The sequence below is a fragment of the Scatophagus argus genome, chromosome 15, assembly GCF_020382885.2.
Source record: "Scatophagus argus isolate fScaArg1 chromosome 15, fScaArg1.pri, whole genome shotgun sequence".
Classification (NCBI taxonomy): Eukaryota; Metazoa; Chordata; class Actinopteri; family Scatophagidae; genus Scatophagus; species Scatophagus argus.
Window position 1 is genome coordinate 3,996,011 of NC_058507.1, and position 23,821 is coordinate 4,019,831.

Genomic DNA, 23,821 nt, shown 5'->3' on the forward strand with positions numbered 1-23,821 from the left:
TGAACAGACTTCTTACACTGAGTGGAACAAACGTCGCTGTAGATCCCATGTGCGTGCACACCAGTTATCACAACTTCACACAGTGGTGTCCTCAGATTGCTTAATCTGTCCAAACAATGGTCCAGTACCCAAACATATTTAATTTACTATCAAAGAAGACAAAGAAAAGTTGTGGATCCTCACATTTAAGAGGTTGGAACCAGCAAAAATCTGCATTTTTGACTGAAAAATGACTTAAATAATTAGTGGCTTATGAACAAGGTCTGGAGCAAAGAACATAATTAGCATCCAGTCTTGTCATGACCGAATTTAAACAAGCCTGATTCTAGCTGGGTTTAATTCTCCGACCTAAACAGATGAATTTCAGTGATTGCAACCGTCACTGAACTGACTCACAGAGATATTGTATCTGTGTGAAGAACTGGCCCACTTCTACCACTGATCTATTGCAAACCTTCTTCTGGTGACGTAATGAGGGAATCCAAAATGGAAGAAATGATCATTGATAGCACTCTGATGAAGTGTAATCTTCATGACAGAAATACAGTATGGTTTGCTGTCAGTTGGAAGACAAGATGGTACAAAAACGTAACCGTAAACGTGACGTTACCTTGTTGTGCGGCTAGTGACAGAGACACAAACTAGTTACTCTGATACGAAGCTTCCAGTAAAGTACTTTCTTCCCCCTTGCAGAAAGCTTGACTCTGAACGCATTATTACGCATCAGTAAATGGGAAAAGCAGTGTGGTTTCATTAACTTTACTGATTTTTTTTTTTCCTCTTAGGACTCAAACAAAGCAAGTGCCAAGGGAAACTATACAGGTGATTAGTGGCACAAGTGGCAAATACAGAGAAAAGAAAGGGCACAGAAGATTGAAGCAGACAGATAAAAAAAAAAACAACTGAGAGAGGGAACGACAGTGAGAGCGGGAAGCCTCTGGCGGTCTGCTGAGCTGCTTCAGAGGGGCATGCGACCACTCTCACCACACTCTCCACACAAAATTTGCACCATATGCTTTAGTGGCTGTGCAATCCAATTCTGGCAAAGGCTGCTGCGTATTATCTTCTGAGGGAAAATGATGGTGATTATCATAAAGTGTTCCCATCCAGGATGAGTGTGCAGAGCCTCAGACTCTCTCTCCTCCGGCCTGCTCAGAGCAGTTACAGGAGAGGAGGAGGAGGCCCGAGAGGCCCCTGGATGTATGGCCATTAGCCTTCTCATTGACCTTGCACCTGCTCTATGCCTCATGACATGTAATACACATGTGCCCATACTTTAGCAAAACAGACCCTCTTTAACTGTAACCCAAGTCCCGGCACAGTCAGGCTTTCTAACAGCCATTCATTTCATTAGATGTAGGGTCAGTTCACTGAAAATTTATTCAATTTTAAGTTCTTCCTCAAACGTATATTACTTTAATAAATCCATTCTCAATCGTTTCTTTTATAAGCCTGTGAATTTTTTTGGAATTCTTAAAAAAAGTCTCAATTGTTAAAGTGACCAAAAGGTAACTGATCCAAAACCTCAGTGATCTGACGTCCAAACAGTCTTAGCTCCACCAATCCTACAAAGGCAGCCACTGTTGAAATTTCTAAATGCTTATTAGTGCATGCTGCTTCTCCTCCCTACTGAAGAGCTGTCAGGAAACATCCTACTCTTCTACCAGAGCTTTAGTCATACAACCTGTTAAACATTACTCTGAAGTGGGACTGTTCTGGTTGCACAAGTAACTCTAATCACTAATGTGCATAGCGCTAAGGCAGGACAGATGCAAGCTGTGTTGGCAGCGGAGTCTCATGCATCGGTAACCTTGTACAGGACAAACAGTTTTAGATTCTTTTGAAAAACTCTGGTCTTCTCATCCATAGGTTGCCTGGCTGGTTTCCCCACCCCCCCAGTACCTGAACACACCGGGGTCCTGTTGTGCACAGAGGAGCCACTCACTGGTTTTCCATCACTGGTGACACACCAGCAGTAACCTGTCAGAGTATGGCACTGGACCTGCAGAGGCAAGAAGGTAACAAAAACGAGCAATAGCTTTGTGATATATATATATATGTCAGGAGGCGAAGAGTACAATCAAAGTAAGAGAAGGAAAAGAAATGTGTGGAGGGAGACAGACAGACCTGAGCAAACGTTCCATCCTCGTTGCATTCCGGGATAAACATGGACTCCTGAGGTCTCCTGGCTTGTTCCAAAGCCTGGTTCCTCTCAACACGACACTTGGACTGACCTGCATCTGTAACACATTGACACTGTGTACAAACCTCCAGCACTACGATTTTGGCTTTTTTTAATGTGTGTTCTTTGTCAATAGCACCCTGCTCACACCTCAGAGCTGACCAGTACATCCACAGTTTTCTACTGTTGCCCACCGAGCGCCCGCTGATATTTAAATGCCTTGCTCGTGGGCACCTCTTTAACTGATGCACAAGGAAAAGGGCAATATTTATTCACTTTCTGCTCTATTTTTTTAGTCAGAGTTTTGAGTCATTTTTCCAAACTTTAGGCTCTTATTCTCCATTCTTGAACGTTTTTTTTTTATTTGTTTGTTTTTGCACAGAACAATCTTAATCAAAGGTTGTGCACGATTCTGAAAAACTCTCTGTCTGTCCAAACTTTTAAAATCCCTTTGCTCTCCAGATACATGAGGCCCAGACGAGACAAAGTCATTATAAAGTTAAAGCTGCTATTATGCTATTCAAAAAATGCTAAAACAACACATTCCTCCACACTGACCATTACCAGTGCCAGAGGTAGACTATGAGCACCACATTGTTAGTGCTGAGCAGTGCGACATGCATCCTGCGTTTATATTCTGAAATGTCAGTGGAAACTGTGCCTTGATGAGCCAGACCTGCTATCAAGGGGGCAGAGATGGAAGTCAGGGAGTGAAGTGGGTGCCACAGGTCAATGGTTCAAAATCCCATCAGACAGCAACTACTGTTTTTACTGCACTCACAGCTCATGTGTATACATGAACAGTTGAGCTCCACTTTCAACTGTTCATGTATACACATTGACACCAGGGAGCTGACCAGTGTGACCGCAGTCATCCATTTTTGGCAAACGTTGCCCTTGGATAAATAAAAGTTTTAAAAAAAGTCATTTCTGGACCTGAGAGGAGACAGACATGTTGTCTCCTCCAGAGTAAAAGACTGACAGAGCCAGAAATGGGATGATGATGTCACCGAGAGGGACAGACATGGTTACATGAATTTATAAACTTGGACTTTGAGTATATTTAGCCTTACTTCAGAAACAAGACTCATTAAATTTTGCCGTGCTCGTGTCCAAAGGAGAACAAGCATAAAAGAGTGACGTGTCCTACTGAAGACCCCGAAAACTAATTTAAGTAAGTGTGATTTATAGAAATGTAAAAACAACTTCTTGATCAGCAGCCGTTTATCCATCGTGTCTTCCCTTTTGCTTGTCTGTTCTTGTTAGTTGTGACAAAGCAGCAATAAATGCACATCCAAAGCTTTGTTTCTTTATTTAATTTGTAAGGAAGCCAGTGAGGTAATGTTACAGAACTTTATAAACAGCAATTGAAAAATCCATGCCTTTGCCTGCAAAACACATAACCCCACTGAAGAAAGACATTTTATCATCTTCGACTTAGAGATTTTGAGTAATGAGCTGGTTTGTGAGTGTTGATTCTGGCCATTCGTAATGGCCGTAGTTGTGTTTGCTGTTGTTTGTTGTACCTGTTGGCAGTTTATATTTCTTGTCAAATTTATCTGTTGTGTTTAATCTGAAACTCACGCACACCTCGGTAAGCCTTTGCCAGGCTTTGCTTTGTAAACAGGGACTGGTTCATGAACTGCTCGCTTAAATGAATCAACAATGTCATTACAACAAAGCAGGCCTGCCGCATCCACAAGACTGTGTGAGCTTTGCCCCACTTTCCTTTCCTTAGCACACCACAGATATTATGAAACAAAACCTACGTATTAACATGCAGAGGGAACACATTTCACTCCAAAAATGGATTTGGTTGAGCCTGCTGTTTTCCTAATGGACAGTGGGGCTGAAAAAAGGGGGGGGCGATCCAACCTTGACTCGAGACCTATCAATCTCTGCTGTTGTTGAGTGGCTGGCATCCAGAGACAGAGGAAGTGTGTGATCCTGGTCTGTAAAAATTTACACGCCTACGGCGAGGCGGAAAATGAAAGACATCTTTTCATTCAGTTCCACTTTTCTCAAACTGTCTGGTGTTCACTTTTGGGCCAAGCTGCAACATCTTAAACATGCTTTTTGAGTCTCAAGTAAATCACCGTATCCTTTTGCTTTTTAAGTTGACATTATACAGTCTCCAAGGGAAGATTAGATTACAATTAGGCGCACAATTTAGTGCTGGTTTTCAATCTTGGCAGCGTTTAACAGCCTTCCATTTGAGCTTATCTCCTCATAATTACTGCCTGTTCGTAGCACTGAGAATCAAATTCAAAGGGACGTTTACCTTTGAGCTCCATGTCTCTCCCCTCAGATGTGGAAGTCGGTGCTGGAGCCACTGGCAACTGATCGATTTTCACCCAGTTTTTACCTGAAAGGAAAAAAAACATTTAGCTCCCTTAAACATCTCTGGATGTACTAGGCCATTTTGAACCATGTTACAAAGCAGTGAGCGAAATCACTTTACAGCTGCTTCAGGTAATCAGCTCCTTCCTGTTTGGGTCATTTTGTCCATCTGATTCTCCACAAAATGTGTAATATATTTCGGTAATGGTATCATTATATAAAATTATTTATACCATATTGTATACCCTCACTTGGAGTAATCTTGTCATTTCACCATGCTGTGAAAATGTGAAGACTAGATTATCCGTTTTATCTCTCAAAGTTATATTATTGTCTGGTGGTAAACACAGACGGTTCACAATCTCGGGTCCAAGTTCACCTTGAATGCGTGCCGAGAGGACTTTCTTAGCATCGGTTCTCACCTCGACACCGGCCACGGTGTGCCAGTGTCAGCGTTTTATCTTTACAACGGGCCCTCTGCAGTTCACAGCCGGTTTCGTAGCTTCGCCCGTCTGAGCCGCACACCGGCTTCCCCTGTGTCCGTGAGCAGATGACCCCACAGTGACTGTCTCTGTCTCCAATCAGCCACTGCAGTGAAAAACACAGCATGTTAACATGGCAGTGGTGGACTACATGAAGAGCTGAACTCAGCTCAGGCTTCATGTAACATGACAGATACATCTTAAGATTACTGAACTCAAAGCTTTTTTTCTCATTCCTTGAAAAATCACTTTGTTCTTTCTTTTTGCCTTGTTTTTTTCCTCTCTAGTTGCAGGGTGTTTGAACAAAGGCTGCTTTCAGCTAAATCTGAGGTTATGCCAAAGTAAGGTACAAATTGGGCTCATGGGTCACTAGCCTATTTCTCTGAAAACATTTCTTTGCTCTTTGAACACTTGTCAATCGCAGCCTTTCTTTGTTTAGGCTACTGTGACGAGGGCATGAGCAACTCTGCATTGACGCTCAACCTAATTGATCTTTGAGACCGGTTGAACCTTGATTAAGTGTCAAAGGAGCCAAGTCACATTTAGAGCAATGGGAATCCTTCTCCCCCTCTTCAGGTCTTTGCTCATGATCTATTAGTGAGTCGATATTACTCTGCTGTTGGAAGACGGCTTTCTCTCTGCCAGCAGTAATGGTTCTTGGCTTTGCAGCTGCCTATTTAAGGTCTAAAGGATTTGAGGGGAGCACAAACTTTGCCAAAAAGATGGAATTGTGGGTTAGTGAGGAGGGAGGGTAGGTGTGTATTGAGCAGCTCCAGAATCCTCTGCTGTGAAAAGTGTCCCAATAGATGGCTGAGCCAGCTCTAGCTGACAAAGTTTCAACTATTAAAACAAACAAACAAACAAAAAAAGAAAACAGGGACTTCTTGATTTGTCTTATCTTGCAAATGTTTCATATTGTCGCTGCCCCAACACCTGTTTCATGAAACACAAAAAAGAAACTCAAGCAATTCTCAAATAGGAAACTTTCTTGCAAGCAATTACCAGAATGCTTGTTGGAGCACTGAATCCGACACAAGAGATCTCATTAAGGGCAGGTACAGAGGCAAGAAGGTGGTGGAAAATGAGATGCAGCCAGAAATGAAAGACCCAGTTTCCATCCTCCACTTGCCAAACCCTATCAGACAATCTGAGCCCGTTTTCAAAATGATCCACATAAGAAATGCATGTGTGGAGCTTGCATGTACACAAGAACAATTTCTCTCTTTGTCGTTCTCCCTCCTCATCCCAAATGCCTGACTCCAAGAAACTGTATTTTGAACAACATCAAAAATGTTGCTTGGAGACAGATTTTCTCTGAACATATGAAGAGCAATCAGACTAGACCTGAACAAAGTGTAGATGGTAACAAAGCCAAACCAATGATGTCATGAATGAGCTGGTGTACAACTGGATCTCATATACAAATGCATCCCCAGGAGTTTTCATCTAACACGCTCTAAACATATTAACTACATGGCATTCTCTTTTCCCCTGGATTAACACACCCATCTGTGCCTTGGTGTCAGCATCCTTATTATGATTGTAAAGAATCCAGGCTGAGACAGAATCCGTCACAATCATCTCATCTGAATTCTCAACCTTTCCATCCCTTCTTCCCCATAGTGACTGCCAGCAAAATCATACTTCAAATACCCACCAGTCACACTATTTCCTTGACAAATTTGACTTCCATGCATCACTGGATGCTTACACTAATCACCTGTAATCTGCTCTTTACTGCAAGAGTTCAGCTCAATGTGAACACTAACTGACAATCTTTGACCTTCTAAGTTACATTGTTTTTAGGGGAGGTCAATTTTTGATTTTAGAGAAAAGGCGCAAAATAATAAGAGTCTACACTCATGCTAGCAGGTGGCTCTGTAAGGCAGTCACTGAATGCTAATAAGAGCATGCTAACATGCTAATGTTTTGTTAGCGCGCTAACATTGAGGGTGAAGAGAATGTCTCTAGTTCTGCAGGTAGGTCTGCACCAGATTTCATAGCAATTACTGTTGAGCTATTTCACTCAAAGCCATTTACATCAACCTCATGGTGGTAGATGAAAAGTCAGGCAGTCACCAAAGTCATTATAAGTCATTTTTTTGGAACCATGAGTGTCTGAACAATATTTCCATCCCGCAGCTAGATTGGCACAAGTTGGAGCGACCAACTATCTCTAGAGCCGAGTTACTAGTTTGGCTAATGAAAAAAAAAAAAAAAAAGATGATGGAGTCACTCAGCCACAGTGGCAGCGTACTGTTACTATTTCAATTTTATAAGCTCTGTCATATTCTGGCTAATATCTCCCTTTTTCTGATGACTTCGAAACTAAACAGGAGCTTAAATCTGTTATAGCATGAACTACAAATCCAAAATGTGGTGAAGAAAATGAGGCGCAGTCAGAAAATAATCTATTTACAATCATTTGTGGTTTTTTTACTTTACCGATAGTGGAGAGTATCTGCCAGAGCTGACAGTTATGACAGTCATGAACATTCACTTCTAAATCCAAGCAGTTTAATCAAAAACTGAGTCCAAAATTCAAAACCTTCCAACTAGTGAGCTAATATCACATGTATCCAATGCAAATTAACTGACTTTCAAAACTTTGTTTGGGTCATTTTTCATCAAAACTGCCCTTTTCTGGCTTGTTTTGACATTCATACTCACTTACACAGATGAAGCTTCATTGGAAAAATGTTGAATTATTTCACCCCTGAGGTATGAAATTTTAACCATGCCTGAAAAATGAGATTTTTTAAACTAAATATAACACTGGGTAGACTTTTTTGGGGGGAAGTTTTTTTGCAGTGGAGAAATTATCATGGTAGTTATCACAGCCGTCACAGTTGTCAGCACAGGCAGGTACTACAGGCATTTAGTTATCTATAGAAAGCAAAGAGAGAGACAACACTTTTCTCTAAATAGAAAAGGACAGCAGAGCTTCATTGTCTGTCAGATAACATCAGGAGGTGAGGTAACAGGGTGGTCCAGAGTTTAAGTTAAGTTAAGTGTCCTGAACCTGGAGGGTCACAGGTTTAAGCTCCACATTAAACAATCTAGGTTTTACAATATAAGTCATAAGCTCAGAAAAACTCTTTTGGTCTCCAGTGAAATGATGATATTTCCCTTAAATTGATACAAAAGAACCCTTGTATAACAAGGTGAAAGAAAAAAATTAAGAATAAGGGAATAATACTTCAGAGGATACAATGGGACACAAACCAACTGGACTCGCGTAACAACACGTCCACAACAAGCCAGACAGTTTAACGTGATTTGAGCCTTGGCATTGAAGCATGGTAGAAAATCTCTTGTCAGACAGCTCAGAGTAAAACTAAATCATGATGTGCCTCTTTATGAGAAAGTGCAGACAGGGAGGAAACATAGCACATCATTTCATTTGTGTGTCCTCCTCTTGGCTTTGGTGAAGGACGGGAATAACTCAAGTCGGAAAAAAGCCTGTATCTGCTTTTTCCCCCTCAAAATGAAGAGGCTTTATAAAGAATATGACTCTCTTTTTTTTACAGGTAGTATAGGGAGCCACCTCTTTATGTTTAAGCATAAGAAAAGAAGAAAGCAGTTACATGTTTCTTCCACAGCAGAGGTGGGTATAAAAAGAGTGGACTAGCCTGAGCCAAAGTGCTGCGGATGGAAAGCAGTTTGTCTGTGTGATGAACTGTTAAATCCTTAAATCAGTGTCCATAGCTAGCTATTCTGAAAAAAAAGTGAATTAGTTCCATCCGGCAACTCCTCCAGGTGAAGAGCCACAGAGTCTGACTTCTGGCCACAGACCGACCCATTCTCCCTATCCCTGACTCACAACCCTAATGGATGCAGCTCTTCTACCTCTGCTGTCATAATAAAACATTAAATCACAGATTTTGAGACGGCATTGTCCGGTAAATGGAAATAAACACTCCTACCAAGTCTGCCACACGTAGTCATTTCTTAGTCATACTGTCCCACCCACAGACTCGTCTCCCGTAAAGGTGAAACCAGAGACTCCGGCAGATCAGAAAAAGTTTCTCAATTTAGGCTATGGCTGGGAGATATTTTACCTGACTTGAAGATTAAAAAATGTAAAAGCACTGTTGAGGGAACATTTGACTATTTTTAAGGTGGCTGTCCATTAGTTTCATTGAAACTCATATGTATACGTAAAAGTATGCAAATTTAGTTTGTTATTATTTTTTAATGCAATACAAGTAACTTGCAATAAGACTTGACCCAGATGTGTGAAAGGTATCTGTCACAAAGAAAGCTACCAATCTAACAATGTAAAAACATGTAGAAACAAACAAATCTATATCAGATACTCTCACACCAAAACTAATGTTTAAAAACAGCAGCCTACTGTTTCCCTGGAGTCATAGACTGTTTCTTGGTGGAAAAAATACAACTTGTTTTTACACATTGTTTTTGTGCAGATTAACAAAAGGGACACGATTTGTATCCTAGCTTGCATTTTTTTTTGTTTGTTTCCAGTCGTTATGCTAAGCTAACTAACACGCTCCTCTAGATTGATATTTAACTGACAGATGAGAGACTGTCATCGTTCTTCTCAACTAACTTTGGTCAACAAAGCTGACTAGTATATTTCCCAAAATGTCAAACTATTCTTGCTATTAGCAAATGCCCTGACGAAAATTTTCTAAATCCTAAAAAAAATTGCTTGTGAAGAACTGTTTTCGGGTTAAAACAACTTAGACAAAAACGTCTAAACTAACTGAGGAAGGAAAACTCAAGCCTCCTGGAGGGAATATCAAATAGCAGGCAGTATACTAAACCCTATCTAATCTAATCTGCTGAATCAGGCTCTCTGCAATGTGTCCCATCCACCGCTCACGTCTGATCGGGTCTCACAACAGCTTCTACGGAACCACTACTATACATGAAGTCCTCACTACAATAAATGTGCATGTGGTTCACGTTTGTTTTCTGCCAAAATAAAGTTCACTCACAGCGGCAGTGAATGTCACTGAGCCTGGCTCTTATGGTATCTGAAAAACAATTCTCCTAACTAACAGGGACAACCAGATGAGTGAGGTTTGCCTTTTAGCACCAGACAGTTTCAGTAGTAGTTTTCAGGCAAAGGATTTGACAACAGTCTTACACTTTTTTTGTGGATTCTAGCTTACCAAATACTGTCAGAATTGTCCTGATGTGGCAAACCCCACCCATCTGGCGACTTAAATAGGTTAAAATAAACGCTAAGAGTTATTTTCAGTTACTGTCTGACCCACGTCTGTTTGACCGCAATCAGCTGCTACAGTATGAGCCATGATGACAGGACCTGGCATTATCTCCTGAGGCAAAACAGCCCCTCCTGTTCGGCCAATAATGGCTGGGGCTGAGACCCGCCCGACATCCCATAATCAAAACCAAACAAACACATCTAAATTAAACAGAGTAAGACGTAACAGGAGCTATTGCTGGATCTGCTGAGGAACGCGCGCTGCCTCAAATAACATTAATTACCTAAACCTGTGGGAAGAAACCCACTCAGTGCAGATCGTTACACATAGGTTTATATCATACTTCAACAAGAAACACAAAGTTTTACAGAGAGGCCAAAATGCCAAATAACTCAACCGAATATCGAATGAACCCTCGAGAGAATAATCTCAGTTTAACAACCACTTCAAGGCTCTTTCTTTAATTTCAAAACAAAACTAAGAAGAGACATAGATATTTCTTATCAGAGGGAAAGCTTTGAGATAAATCCCCTAACACTGTGAGGATCTGGTATCCTCCTGGTGGGCCACCAAAGAGGTGAAGTCAAAGATGAGTAAGTAAAACACCAGGGGAGTTGCACGATGGTTTGGTAGTGATGTCTTGACCGGGAAACAATGAGATCTCACATTTAACAAGCCAAATTCCCCCTACACACACAAATACACCCAGTCCTCACAAAAACATCTCAGCCAGAGAAGCACACAGAGCCCTAAGCTCTCTCTCCACCACTCATAAAATAAGTGAAATGCAACCCCCATTGTGCAACCATTACAGCATTAGCAAAATGGTCTTTTTTTTTACCGTCACTGGCAGGGAATCTGTTCCAGCCTGCGCCACAGCAATGGAACAAGAACAAAGAATATGATTAGAAAATAATCATTTTTATATATGCTCGCTTAAAGGTCTGATGGGGGAAAAAGCAGGCTACGTGAAACGGAACAAAGGTAATAAATAAACAAATCTGTGGATTACGTCTTGTACAGTAAATCCAGTAATGTTTCCAACTGGCTTAAATGTGGGTATGCTGGAGCTCATTTCTTTGAGTATGAAGACAAATACGACAAAATATAAATGAGCTGTTGATCCCATTTTCACTTTTATTAGGCTCAAGTTTTTCTTTAACAACTTAGCTGATTTATATCCCAGATACACCCAGAGCTGTGGTGACCAATACAAGTTTGTTTCTGAAGAGGAACAGCACTTGTGTGTCCCACTCAATGCTGTGTGTATCTCACAACTCACAAAGGACCAAAACTTTAGGCAACATATCCACACATATTGTCGTTTTTATTCCACATATTCTTCGTTCTTGTCTAACCTGGCACCTACATTACCCACAATCCAACTCAAATGTAAAAAAGTCTGATCAGAGATTATAGTGTGTCATGGTACTAGTGACACATGTAGCCTTGAGCTGCTAGCCTCGATCGGGTTGAATCATTTTTACCACAAATTAGGCAAGTTTCAAGAGTCCACTAAAGGATATTCATGTTGTATGGAAATTAATTGAAACCAGTAAATGGCTGGGGCAGTAGAAAAATAAATTAAAGTTTAACAACAGCATGTTCAGCATGATTTTACAGCTGAGGAGTTAAAGTAAATCTGCTGGTGTGCACCTTTGATTTAGCAACAAATAATGTTCATATGTATAGTGTAGCGGAGTCGGGGTGTTTTCGACATCCCACAAAATTTGCTGCAATGAGGAGCCTTTGTAATGTCACCCCAGTGTGTGATTTTAAGACAGCATGGTGGCATTTCTGCCCATGCCCTTTTTCATACAGATTCAACCCGGTTACTATCCTGCTGATAACTTAAAGGTGGAACAAGTGCCCCCACTTGCCGTGTTCATTTAATGCATACAGAGCAGCCAGGTGGAATAATGGCACAACATTCCCACCTTGAACAGGCTGTGGAAAAGACTTTTCTGTTTTGCGTAAGGTTGTATGCTCTGTCTTTGAATTGTGAGTACAATACTGATTTTGAGCTGCAAAGAGAGACAAGGCTTCAGATCTTACAAAAGGCAGATGTTGTACACTTAAAGCTGATGTTTGGAAATCACCTGCTGTAGTTCTGTCCAGTGCACCCTCATTAGAGTCACTTGATACCCCTGGTACTTTTTAAATCTCACTGTCACGAGTTATGAGTTTTCATTTCCAAATAAATGTAACAGAAACTCCTAAATTACTTAATGACATGAGGAAATTTGTGGTTTATACTTTTTTTAAAAAAAAAATTAACAGACTCAATCTGTGCGTGTACCTGATGTGGCTGTTAAAACTGTCTTAAGGAGTTAATTTTGATGTTCGCAGGGTTAGTGAAACACGAGTGTTAATGTTCATGTGTTGAAAATGTACTGTGGGTAATTTTTTTGTGCGGTCTAAACTGGAGACAGAACAATGCAAGTACAGCCTGCAATATGTTTGTTATTATAGAGCCAACATTTTCCCGTTTTGATTTTTCTCATGATTGAACTCTATTTAGTCAGAACTCCTTGGTTAGAGAAGCTCACTGCAACGACAGCCCTCCTCACTTTCCTCTAAGAGGGCCCAACTGAAGCTCTTTCCTTGACTTAATATCACAAGGGATGGTTAAATCAGATCCTGTGTAGTGGGAGGAAAAAATGTCTGTTCTATTTAACTAACAGGAACATGCACCTTGACATGAATGACATCAGAGGTTCTCAGAAAAAGACTTTTGCATGCACAGATGGAGATTCATTACAAGCTAGACTACATCACTGTGTGTGTGTGTGTGTGTGTGTGTGAGAGAGAGACAGATAGTGAGCTCTGTGTGACGGGTTCATTATACCCTCTTGGCACAACAACGACATCAACAAGCACAACACCACCAGCACATACATAAATACATATATGGCCACCTGATGCATCCCTGTGTCATTAATCACCAGCTGTTTCTGGCATTTCTTCACTCACCAACAAGTGGATTAGTCAAATGGAGGACAAGGAGAATAAAACTGTGCCAACCACAGAGGTAACAAGCCAATGAAAGTCGTCCACCAAAGTCAGGGCTAATTGTGTACTGTTGTGCGCTTTTAACAGGCCGAGGTAATCACTTTTGTCCGATAATTAGCATTTAGCTTTCAGGAAATCTATAAAGCAAATGCCATCCCTCATGCTGCTTCAATTAACACACTCCTTAACTGAAAGTAAAAAGGAATGCATGAAAAGCTGCAACCCTCTTCTTCTACGCTTTGTTCCTTTAACATTTCTAATTGTGCTTTGTCTTGAAAAACAAACCTGTAATTTAACGTTTTCAAAGCAACCCTTTAAAACAAAGTTCTAATTGTTGTGAACTAGTAAGCACTAAAGGAGCTGGACAAGCTTCACACAGGAGGTGCAGAGTGTGTGTGCTACTTGCAGCAGGAGGGCATGGATTGGACTTAAAACATTAAAGTTTAGTCAGCTACTCCACCATTTATTTTAATTTGGCCTCTTAATGTAATTACTGTCATGTTTCGGTAGGTAAAGTTTTGTCGAAGTGATTTTAAGGTTAACGTGTGGAGAGTGCAGAGCAATAAAGTCAAGAAGGATAAAGAAGCTAACGTTAAAAGTAACAAGCTTTGTTTTTCATTCACCTCAGCTTACAAAGAAATGAAGCGGTGCAAAGAAAGCAGCTTCCCCTTAAGAAACATAAGGTTTCTGTGTGTAACCTAGCTTCAGCATCTAACAGTCTGTTGTTGACAAACTCTCGATATTTGTCCACAGACAGCATTATATAGAAGTAACAAGTCTTTACAGTTCATGTAATGAAAACATTACAGCATAAATGCTTTTTGGCAAATGTGATTTCTCAATTTGTGCTATTCTTTTAAAACCTGAAATCACAGATTACTTTTTTCACCACTTGGGGGCAGCATAAATAACCTATACGCACAACGTTGACATTTTATGAACTTTCAAGGTAATGTGGCAAATGTGTTAGCGAACAAACACTCATTTACATATTGACTATACACAGAGCATCATTAGCATTGATCCAGAGTCATGTTTCTGCCACCGAGCAAACGCAATTCCAGTATTTTCTTTCTTTAAACTTTGGTTTTGCGCTCTACCATCTCATGAGGGAAATATCTGGCTCTCTAAATGCTCCGCTATTCCCCAGCTTGTTACAGGTCAGACAACCAAAACAATAAGCAGAAAGACACTAAAACACTGTGTAATTATAACTACCTGTGGCTTTATCACATAGTTGTTTGTAAACATAAACATGTTAATTTTAGCAGCTTTAGCATACTGTTATGGTTCAAAACTCCAGCACATACATCCATCTGAAAAAGAGTTCAGCAATTTCACACGCTGCTGAAATCAGATGTCCTCTTTACATGACTGCCAGGAGATTAAATACAAGATTAATGAAAAGGATGACTTCTTTATGATTCTTTTGAAGTGGAGTAAAGGAATCAAAATGAAAGTGTGAGTCAGGGGGAGAGGGAGGTGTTCTTCCTTTTCGGAAATGGCTCTAAATCTGATTAACAACATTCCTTGTTTTTCACTAATGCTACATCCTGGCTACAGAACAGTCAGCTGTCTCTCCTGTTCCCAGGAAGTGTGGAAGCGTGTGTGTGTTTGTGTGTGTGTGTGTGTGTGTGTGTGTCCATCACACATTACAATAGATTGCATACTTAAGCTGAGACCACACACTTGCTCCATATCAAAGGAAACTATTAAATACGTGGCAGAGCAGAGGATAATCTGCTGAGCTAGTTTGATAGGGAAGAGGAAGTGTTTCTGCCGCGCTGATAATCTGAAGGATTACAGAGAGCCATAACTCTTTCAACAAGCGGCGTTCCTCTCAAACAAGAACCAGCACTTGTCACAAATGCTGAATTCCCATAGTGGACGAGACAACTGCATAAATGCAAATGCACCCCATAAGGCCACAAGTATCAGGAGAATCTGCAGAGAAGAAAAGAGGAGCAGTGATGATCTGTGCGTGGAGATCACTGGCCTGAAACCACAGAACCGGACTTTGACTGCATTTCATTACACTGATTGGAAAGCCCCAAAATTGAGCACGAAATGCATTTGCTGATTAGGCAGCTATCAGAGGGACATATGTAAGCAATTTGATTGGTCGCTAGTGGAGTCATCTTTGAAGCCATCTGTCAGTGTCCCGTGAAATATCAGTGTCTGGTCCAGTCATGTCACGTCTTGGTTTGTGAACTCAAAGTTTTACTGAAGTTTTCAGCACAAGGTCAATTTGTTGATAATTAACAGAATTCATTTGTTATTTCGGGGCTTTAAAGTTGTCATTTATTGTCTTAAGGTGTGACCAACACTGCCATCTTAGAGCCATGCTGCTCAGTGTTAGTGACAGAACCGCAGGGTGGCAATGCTGATCTGTCTAACAACCCAACACTTTGGTTGATCTTGATCCTTTGATGAACCCTAAACCATTCCTTTAACTCCATAAATGGGCTTAAATTTATACTTGTACACAGGAAATAGCAGTATCTAATGGATAGTCTGAAATGTACTGAGCACAGTACTGATACCCAGAGTACAGATCATTTTTATTTTGCTTCTGCATCTGACCTTTCCTTCATAAAAAATATGAGTTTGGTAATACTATGGCCTTTTTTATCAGAGCTGCCATTTCCACATCCATATACGATATTGCATAATGCAATAGTCCATCTGTGAAGCACTTTCATGATCCCCAGAGGAAGGAACCTTTGGGGTTTGCTGGTTGTATCATCTAGTCAAGGTTCTAAGAACAGCAAAATCAGGCATATGTTTGATGTTGTGTCAGTATTAAAACTCACACCACCATACAACAAAAAAACCCCAAACCACAAGCTTCGTCACCAATAACCGTTTTGAGCGATTTTCCTTTAAATGTCTAATCAGAAACTGCTGCTGAACAAAAAGTCAAGACAAAGTTAATGTGAAAGGTTTCTGTTTCATGACTTCTCTGCACTGAGGACGGTGATGCCAAACTCTGGCCTTATCGCTTTGCCAAGAATGTTTTTTCCCATAAAGACTAATGCAGTGCACATTTCTTCATTATGGTCAACAGCTCCTCTTCTATGCATCCCAGTGTTATGGTGGTGAAGAGTCAAGCTCTTACTGTATCTGTCTAACAGTTATGCTAAGACTAGGTATCTGTTGGTTTATTTAACTCATTGTCTTATTGTGTTTTTTCCTGCCTTTTTGACCTTTTTAGAAATTTAATTGAGCTCTAACCGAGTATGTATGTGCGATAAACATATAATTGCATGTGCATTCATACTAAATCAGTAACTCTGCTCTCACTCACAGTAAGCAGATTTTTGCCAAAATACTATACTTCTTTTTTTAGTTTATATGCTAATGTCGTGACAAAATAAAAACAGAACATCCCCCTTGGAGTTTTCTCTGAGCGTGTTTTCCCTCATACGGTGATCAGTATGAAACTTCTCTTATAAAGGAAAGATGGGCTGTCAGTTGTGGGTCTTTTCACACTGACTGTTCGGTGTGTTGCTCCAAATATCTTCACTTTTAGATCTCATTTGAACAGCTGTCCTGAGTACTGACAAACACATTCTCAGCACATTGCAGGAATGGTTTGGATTCCTTAAAAGTCCGGTCCATTTGTTGCATTTCTTCATCATTATTTTATTTTGCTGCTGTCCAGCCTGTTGGCTGCAGCATGACAGCATGACGGGTTTATGAAATGCTACTGATTAAAATTATCAACAAAATACAATTTGGTATAAATACTAATTTTACAGTCTGTTGTTTCCAGTATCCAGTAGCCAAAAAGAAGAGACACAACTTTGGGTGTGTTTTCATTTTATCCTTAATCTGCTTTAGTTCAACACATGTTGTCTCTCTCTTTTTGTCGGTGATGTACTGACTTTCCCTGCATCTGCCTCATCTGCTTCTTCAGTTCCTCGTTTCTTTTGTTTCCCCAAACGCCCTTTGACATAAGTCCCTGAGAATTCCCCCACTTATCCTATCTCTACCTCTTCTGCAATGCTTTTGTTTTATATAGTTTCTCCACATCAGTGAAAATGAAGGGCCTAAAAACAATTATAGTAAAGCTGTCGTTTTCACATTAGTTTTCTCTCCCACTCTATTAAAACTAGTCCAGTTCCTGACGTCCACTCCTTTGTGACTGTAAACATAATTAAGAGTCCATACAACCATCACACTCAAACGCCATACGTCACGTGCAGACCTCTCACACCTGCACTGTGGCTGTGATCCGCCTCACACCAATAAAAAGACTTTCCTGCTTTTCAGCTGAAGTCCTACTTTCCCAAGGTGCAGGGTATGCAGTCTTGGCTGCTTCACCGCTCAGAAATCACTGTTTATATTTGTTTTTCAGTGAGTTTATGAGTCTCCACTGATGCTGTCATCAAAATATGCAGTTCGACTGCTCAGCGCATCCCATCCCAGGCGCCAACAGGTTGATTTGATGAAGAGGATTAGGGATAGATGGGTAAGAGTGGGAGGCATCCTCCTTTGTTAGCCTAATTTCTGCATACATCCCCCGCCCCGGGTAACAGATTTCTCAGTTTCTTCCTGCCTGCCCACCACCTGCCTCGTTAGGCAGATCATTCCTCGTGCAAAGGACCAAAAATCCTGCAAAATATCACGTTGCAGTCATTAAATCCTGCAATTAGATGTGAAAGTTAATCCTCTTAGACTGTGCAAAAAAAAAAAGCATAATTTCACATAAAGACGCATAAAAACGTTTTTCAGTGAGATCATAAAGGTGACTTTTTGTTGATCCTGCACACAATTACTGCCTTTGATTGAAACGAACATAATTCAGACCATGACCTTGCCTTAACCAGCATCACACATCCTCAGCATGCGAGTGGTGCTACGGTCCCTCCTGCCGATCAACAGATTACTTAACAAGGAGACATCAGAGTTACACTGTGAGGAACGAGGAGGGAGCGAACAGCACGAACAGCAACAATCTCAGGGCAAAAAGTCTAAAGCTTTGTTAGCGTCCCAATTACTTAAATTCCCCAGTTGTGAGAAATGTTGGACGTGTGCACTTATTGCATCATAGAGCCTCCGGGGAAATGAGAAAGGAGCAGTGCTATGCAGGGAAGTTAGCTCAGGCTTTCACTCCTGATACCAACATGGAAAGTGGGGGTGTGAATTCTCGTATTATGGCAGCTGTGAGCAATGTTAAAAGTATCTACTGTGGCGTGAGTGGGGGTGTGCAGAGGGCCGAGGGCGACTACTCCTCCTCGGTGTCCGATCCAGGCCAGGACGAGGATCAAGCGGATGCCGAGAGTTTCATTTTGTAGATTAAGTTGACAGAGATGCGGCGACTGCTCACCAAATCTCGGAGAGGTTTTCAGCATTTTATTCCTTCTATGCTGAAAACTGTCAACGTTTCAAAGAGTAAGGAGAGGCCTTGTTTTCAAATTGACATCACGCTGTATTTTGGAATTTATCCAGTGTGGTTTTGAAAGGGTTTCCTAAGTCTGAGGGCGATAGAGTTTCTCAGCCTGCAGAGGAGCATGAAATCCTTTAACTGAAGCTAGAACAGGAAGAAATAAGAACAGCAGTTTGGAAAATTTCACCACAGTAAGGCAGCTCGAATAGGCCGGCAGTCACAGAAATGTCCAACAAAATCACCCTTCTTCTGTTTTCCTAAACTTCCTTGCACTTGTTGTGTTATCTTGTGCGGTTAACCACTGATCTGCCCCAAAATTAACACGACAAACACCAAACTTGTACAACTATAAAACCACTCCACACTTTTCTCCATTATTTGGCTAGCAGGAAGACAGTTATAAAGTCACAAAGAAGTGATTGCACAAAGTATAAAATCACTATAGAGCCCTCTTGACCACAGTGTCGTGGGTAGGGAGGGGGCGAGAGGGTCCGACGACGTTGTGAAATAGCTTCAATATGTGAGGGAGTATTACATATTCACCCTCCACCCCCCCACATGACCACAAATATTACCCTGCATCTGTGAAACAATGCTGTTCCCCCTCACTTCAAGCTTCAGAAAGAGGGTAAACACATAAAGCTGTGTGTGTGTGTGTGTGTTTAAAAAAGAGATGGAGATACATAGAAGTGACAAAGGTCTGTCCTGGAAAAGCAGAAGGAAGAGCAGGGATGCTGTGGTGAAGGACGTGCAGGTTAAACTCTGCTCAGTGATTACAGTGAACAGAATGAGCTTCAGTCATATCACATTTCCTGGAAAACAGCTTGTTATCATGTCTTAACACTCTGATTACTGTACCGCAACTTTAATCTTTTGTAGCACACCTGGACAGGGTTTTTCTTTTGAATGGCTCAGCTTACAGTTTAAGGAGAATGACTTTGCTCTGGAGGAAGAAGGCAGCTTATCTCTGAGTAACCCAGAAGCACAGAGACATTTTTGTTCCAAAATAAATTAGTTGGTTAGATGATCACAGTTCAAGAGCAAAACAACGACAACAAAACAAACAAAAAAAAGGATGTAAATATTTGTCTTTCTTTGGATGTTGCAGCAGCAGGATTTCTTTACTTGATAAGACAATCAGTGATTAGGTTTTGATTTGATATGTTACATGCCGAATTTATTTGTGCCTCAGCCTCACAACACGTTACTTTTGCGTCTCCGAGTTTCAGTTTGGAAAGTCTTTGAATTTGACGCCCTTAGGACTCGAAATGTGAGATTAAAGTAGATTTTACAAGGTCTCACACCTTGTCTGGTCATGAGAAATCTAATGGAATGTATGAAACACCCCATCGTTTTATTTCCAGTAACATTTATATCATACCCACGTGTTCCTGTACACCTCCACACTTCTGGTGAAAGGTGAGATATGTATGTGTACCTTACACGCTGCTATGCCCCTTAATCCACGTATTATCCTGCGTCTCATATAAAGGAGTGTGAAGCAGCACACACACAGGTAAGCACTCACCCGTGAACCCGGCTTCTGTCCGGAGACTTGAGGCAGGTAACCGAGAAGCAGAGGCGCCAAAAAGTGAGAAAAGGTGAAAAGGAGAACACTTGATAGTAACATAATTGATGGTGTGTGGACGCAGAGCAGTTAGCGGCAGGTAGACTCTGTGTGTCCGGCTGGCACGCTGATGATCAACAGGTCCAAACCGGGACAAAATAACACGCTCCAAAAAAACAACCAAAAACAAACACTCCTTCACTCTACTCTCCTTTTCAGTTGTTCTCCTTTGTCTACTTGTCCAATAACTATTCACATAGTGTCACGCGTGGGATGAGGAATCATGAGTCGGCGGTGACCATGTTTGATAGGTTTTATCCACTGCGGGAGGATCAGCTGTTCATCGCGGCTTCCACAGGTTGAGTCACGCCTGAGTCCATTGCAACTTGATTTAAAAGCAAAGGAGAGAGACGCGGCGGTGACTGACACCCGGGTGGTCCAATGAGCAGCGAGGGATGGCGTTGAAAGCCACACCCAGCCCTCACCCGTCCAAGATTAAGTCTCCACGGAGGAGAACAAGCTGCTGTGGTCAGTTAGCAGCTGCAGGGACACTCAGTGTATTATCATCAGCCTTTGAGAGCGGGCACAATGGCCGAGCGATTGTGAAGTCAAATTTTAGGTTCTCATCCCCATTCAGGGACACATAATGCTCTATAATAGCCAAGTATCCTGCTGCTGTGACATTTAGCCTGTGTACTTGGGCTACAATAGAAAACATCTATTGAGTAAAGTCAATAGCTGTCACAAGCACAGCAGGGGGTCAGCCTGTGTTTGTAGCTGTGTGTGTGTGTGTGTGTGTGTGTGTGTGTGTCACTTAATCCCCAGTCAGTGTTTATTATTTAACTTATTTTTAACCTTAAACCTCATTATGGCGGATGATCACTGTAAGAAAGCAGCACAAGAACATTTTTTAACAATAAATAATGCACAGTCCTCGATAGGTTTGAAGCATCGTCAGGTTTTTAAAGTTTTTACTGAGGACAAACTCATTAGTGCGCCTCAAGAGTCAGGAGTTCTTTTTATTCGGAGAAAGAGTGTTGGTCAGTAATACATAGCTAATAAAATGAATAAATCCTTGTTGGAAGGCTGCACGATCAGACCAGTTTGTGTAAGAGTAGTGCTGGCTGTAATTATCACAGTAAAGCAGATGTGTACAGAATTACATATCAGATAGTCAAATGTACGATGAATTGGACGTTAGACAACACAAACAAACACCTTGATAAATTCTGTTGGGAATCGTTGATTTGTGCGGCAGATTTTGTAAAACAAATAACAAAGTACACTCAAGATTTAATGTTCTTGTACTTAACTTGAGTAGTCTTGTTCCATGCTAATGTATACCTTGACTTTTTATTAGACATAAACATTAAGTGAACAACTGTAGTTATCAGTTACATCCCAGGTTAAGATTTTACATATAAAACATAATATGACATACCTTTACACAGTAGGCTAACAGCATATTAAATAGTTACAACAGAAAACTTAGTAGTAATAATCCAATACAGGTCTGTAATACAGTGCAACAGTGGTGTACTTTTACTTTTCTGGTAATACATTTTATTAAAGTGAAATTTTCAGTGAAGGACATCTGCTTGTATCTATTGTATTGCTGCTTATATAAAAGTAGAAATACTGCATTCATCGCTATGGTTCAGCATTGCGGTTCAGTCTGACAGAAAAGAGCACCAAGTGGACTCCCTGGTCTCACACCATAGTCGTCCTGCCACCTCTCAACTTCTGGCTCCCACGTCCTCTTTCTCTCCGTGCGCTCTCTTTCTCCATCTTTTCCCTTTCAGATAAATTGTGTGGCCCATTGAGAGCAAGTTAAAAAGAAGGTGGAGACACCAAAGAGGGTGAGCGAGGGAAGCCGAGTGTTGCGTGCAGGTGTCCAGCTTCAGTTCAGCAACCCCTCAATCCACAGAAAGTGGGCTTTTAAGAGCTGAAAAGGGCCATCCGGTCACCCTTTGCTGGAATGGGTAACCCACCCACCCCCCTTCTCTCAGTCTTTGTCCCTATAGATATTTTTTAATTGTTGGCTATGACAGTTCAGCGGCTTTTTGAGTGCCTCAGTGAAGAGCCTTGTAATTAGAGCTATTGAGCTGCTGGAATTGGCACAATTAGGGTCAGCATTAATGATTTCTGTGTGCACCAGGCGGTTTCAGTAAAGGGGCTATTTTCTCAGAAAGGATGGAGAGAATTCGTGAAGAGGGTCAGGCGAAATGCAAGAGAAGAAAAAGGAAGGGGCAGTCAGGAATAAAGGGAGAAAAACTGAGCCTTAAACGAACTGGAGACCGTGAATTGTCTGGATTCTTGTTCACCGGGCCACCGTAGAGACTCAGCAAACCTGTGTGTAGTGTCATCATCAGTGCTGTGAGGGGTGGGACGCACCTCACAGCGATGCTGTTCCTCACCCCGGGGGCATCATGTTCCCCTCTTCCTCACTGCTCTGTGCCGGCCAGTACACTCATGTCCTGGTGTGAGTGGAGAAATACTTGTGGGAGGTGAGGATGAGGAGCAGAGAGGGGGAACAGGAGTGTCTCTTGGAATGTTAACGAGATCAGTTTATATCTGCTCTTCCCTCTCGCTTCAACCCTCCACCCCTAACAAAGAAGACAAAGTTTTCCAGGGTGTAAAGCTGTTGTAGGGAAAGCATGGCTCGACACTTTAATTCTGTTGTCATTTGGCCGAGCATGAAAGAAAACCTCTGACAACAAAAACAAAAAAGGAATGAATGGGCATGCTGAAAGGAAATGTATTTCCCAATTACTGCAGCGGCCCTTCCAAAGACGCCCCAGCCGCTGTCCCCCCGCCGGCGTACACCAACTACACACGGCCAAAAATTAGCAGGTGTCTGTAGACACAGAAACAGACGGAGCAGGACAGAGGCCACCCAGAGATCTGACGGCCGGGGGGAGGAGGTGGATTTAGCACAGATGTTCGACCATGATGTCACATGTACAAAGGAATACACTTTAAACACACACACAGAGTTCAGATGTGGCATGTTGGATGTTGTGGGTAAATAGCAGTTGCGGCAGAAGCTCAGATTCGTTAGTTGTCTCGTTATTTGTCCATTGTTTAAGCTGTTGTCAGTTATATGAGACCATTTGGGGATTTTACTACTGTACTACTGTAGTAGTACAGTTTGCTGTTTTACTGCTGTACTACTGCTGTACTTCATGAACAAGAGAAATCAGATGCTCTGCAGAAGTCAAAGTGCCATGTTTACACGTTGGAGGCATTTGTACTTCACTTGAGTAATTGTACTTTGTGCAACTTCATACTACAACCATACATTTTAAAGTGAAAGGTTTGTGCCTTTTTTGGAATACATTTATTTTGCATGTGTACTTGCTGGTCAGTCACTAATTGCCTTTGACATGGTTAGCGCACAGTATAATGAATTCAAATAATTTGTTATACATGAAACTACGTTGGAAAGTACCCAAGTACATTTACTTAAGTAAGGTACAATAAAGTCACAATTTTTTTTAAAAAAAAAGTACAATTCTACTGTTTTCAAATTTCTACTCTTTGTGCTTCCATTTTATGGTATTTTGTACTTATACTGCACTCCATTTCAGAGAGAAGTACAATGTGCCTTTAAATTTTTACCTGAATACCACTGGAGTTGCTCATGTA

The 23,821-nt window shown here is 41.3% G+C and overlaps 2 protein-coding genes across 9 annotated transcripts in view; one reads left to right on the forward strand and one right to left on the reverse strand.

Moving 5' to 3' along the window:
• The window catches only part of smoc1 (SPARC related modular calcium binding 1), a 44,443-nt gene extending 23,890 nt beyond the window's left edge, over positions 1–20,553 (reverse strand). For all 6 annotated transcript variants that reach the window (XM_046413425.1, XM_046413423.1, XM_046413422.1 and 3 more), the window contains exons 1-5: positions 20,135–20,553; positions 4,945–5,110; positions 4,464–4,547; positions 2,128–2,240; positions 1,903–2,002 (exon numbers count right to left, since the gene is read on the reverse strand). In XM_046413425.1, the coding sequence (XP_046269381.1) occupies positions 1,903–2,002; positions 2,128–2,240; positions 4,464–4,547; positions 4,945–5,110; positions 20,135–20,236 (565 nt within the window). In that variant the 5' untranslated portion in view covers positions 20,237–20,553. The remainder of the gene's footprint in view (positions 1–1,902; positions 2,003–2,127; positions 2,241–4,463; positions 4,548–4,944; positions 5,111–20,134) is intronic.
• Positions 1–23,821, forward strand: part of ccdc177 (coiled-coil domain containing 177) — a 110,053-nt gene that overhangs the window by 72,670 nt on the left and 13,562 nt on the right. For 2 of the 3 annotated variants that reach the window (XM_046413414.1, XM_046413413.1), the window contains exon 3: positions 1,870–2,018. The gene's annotated coding sequence lies outside the window, so the exon portion shown is untranslated. Of the gene's footprint in view, positions 1–1,744; positions 2,019–23,821 lie in introns of those variants that run through there. The other variant, XM_046413415.1, reaches the window with a different exon arrangement.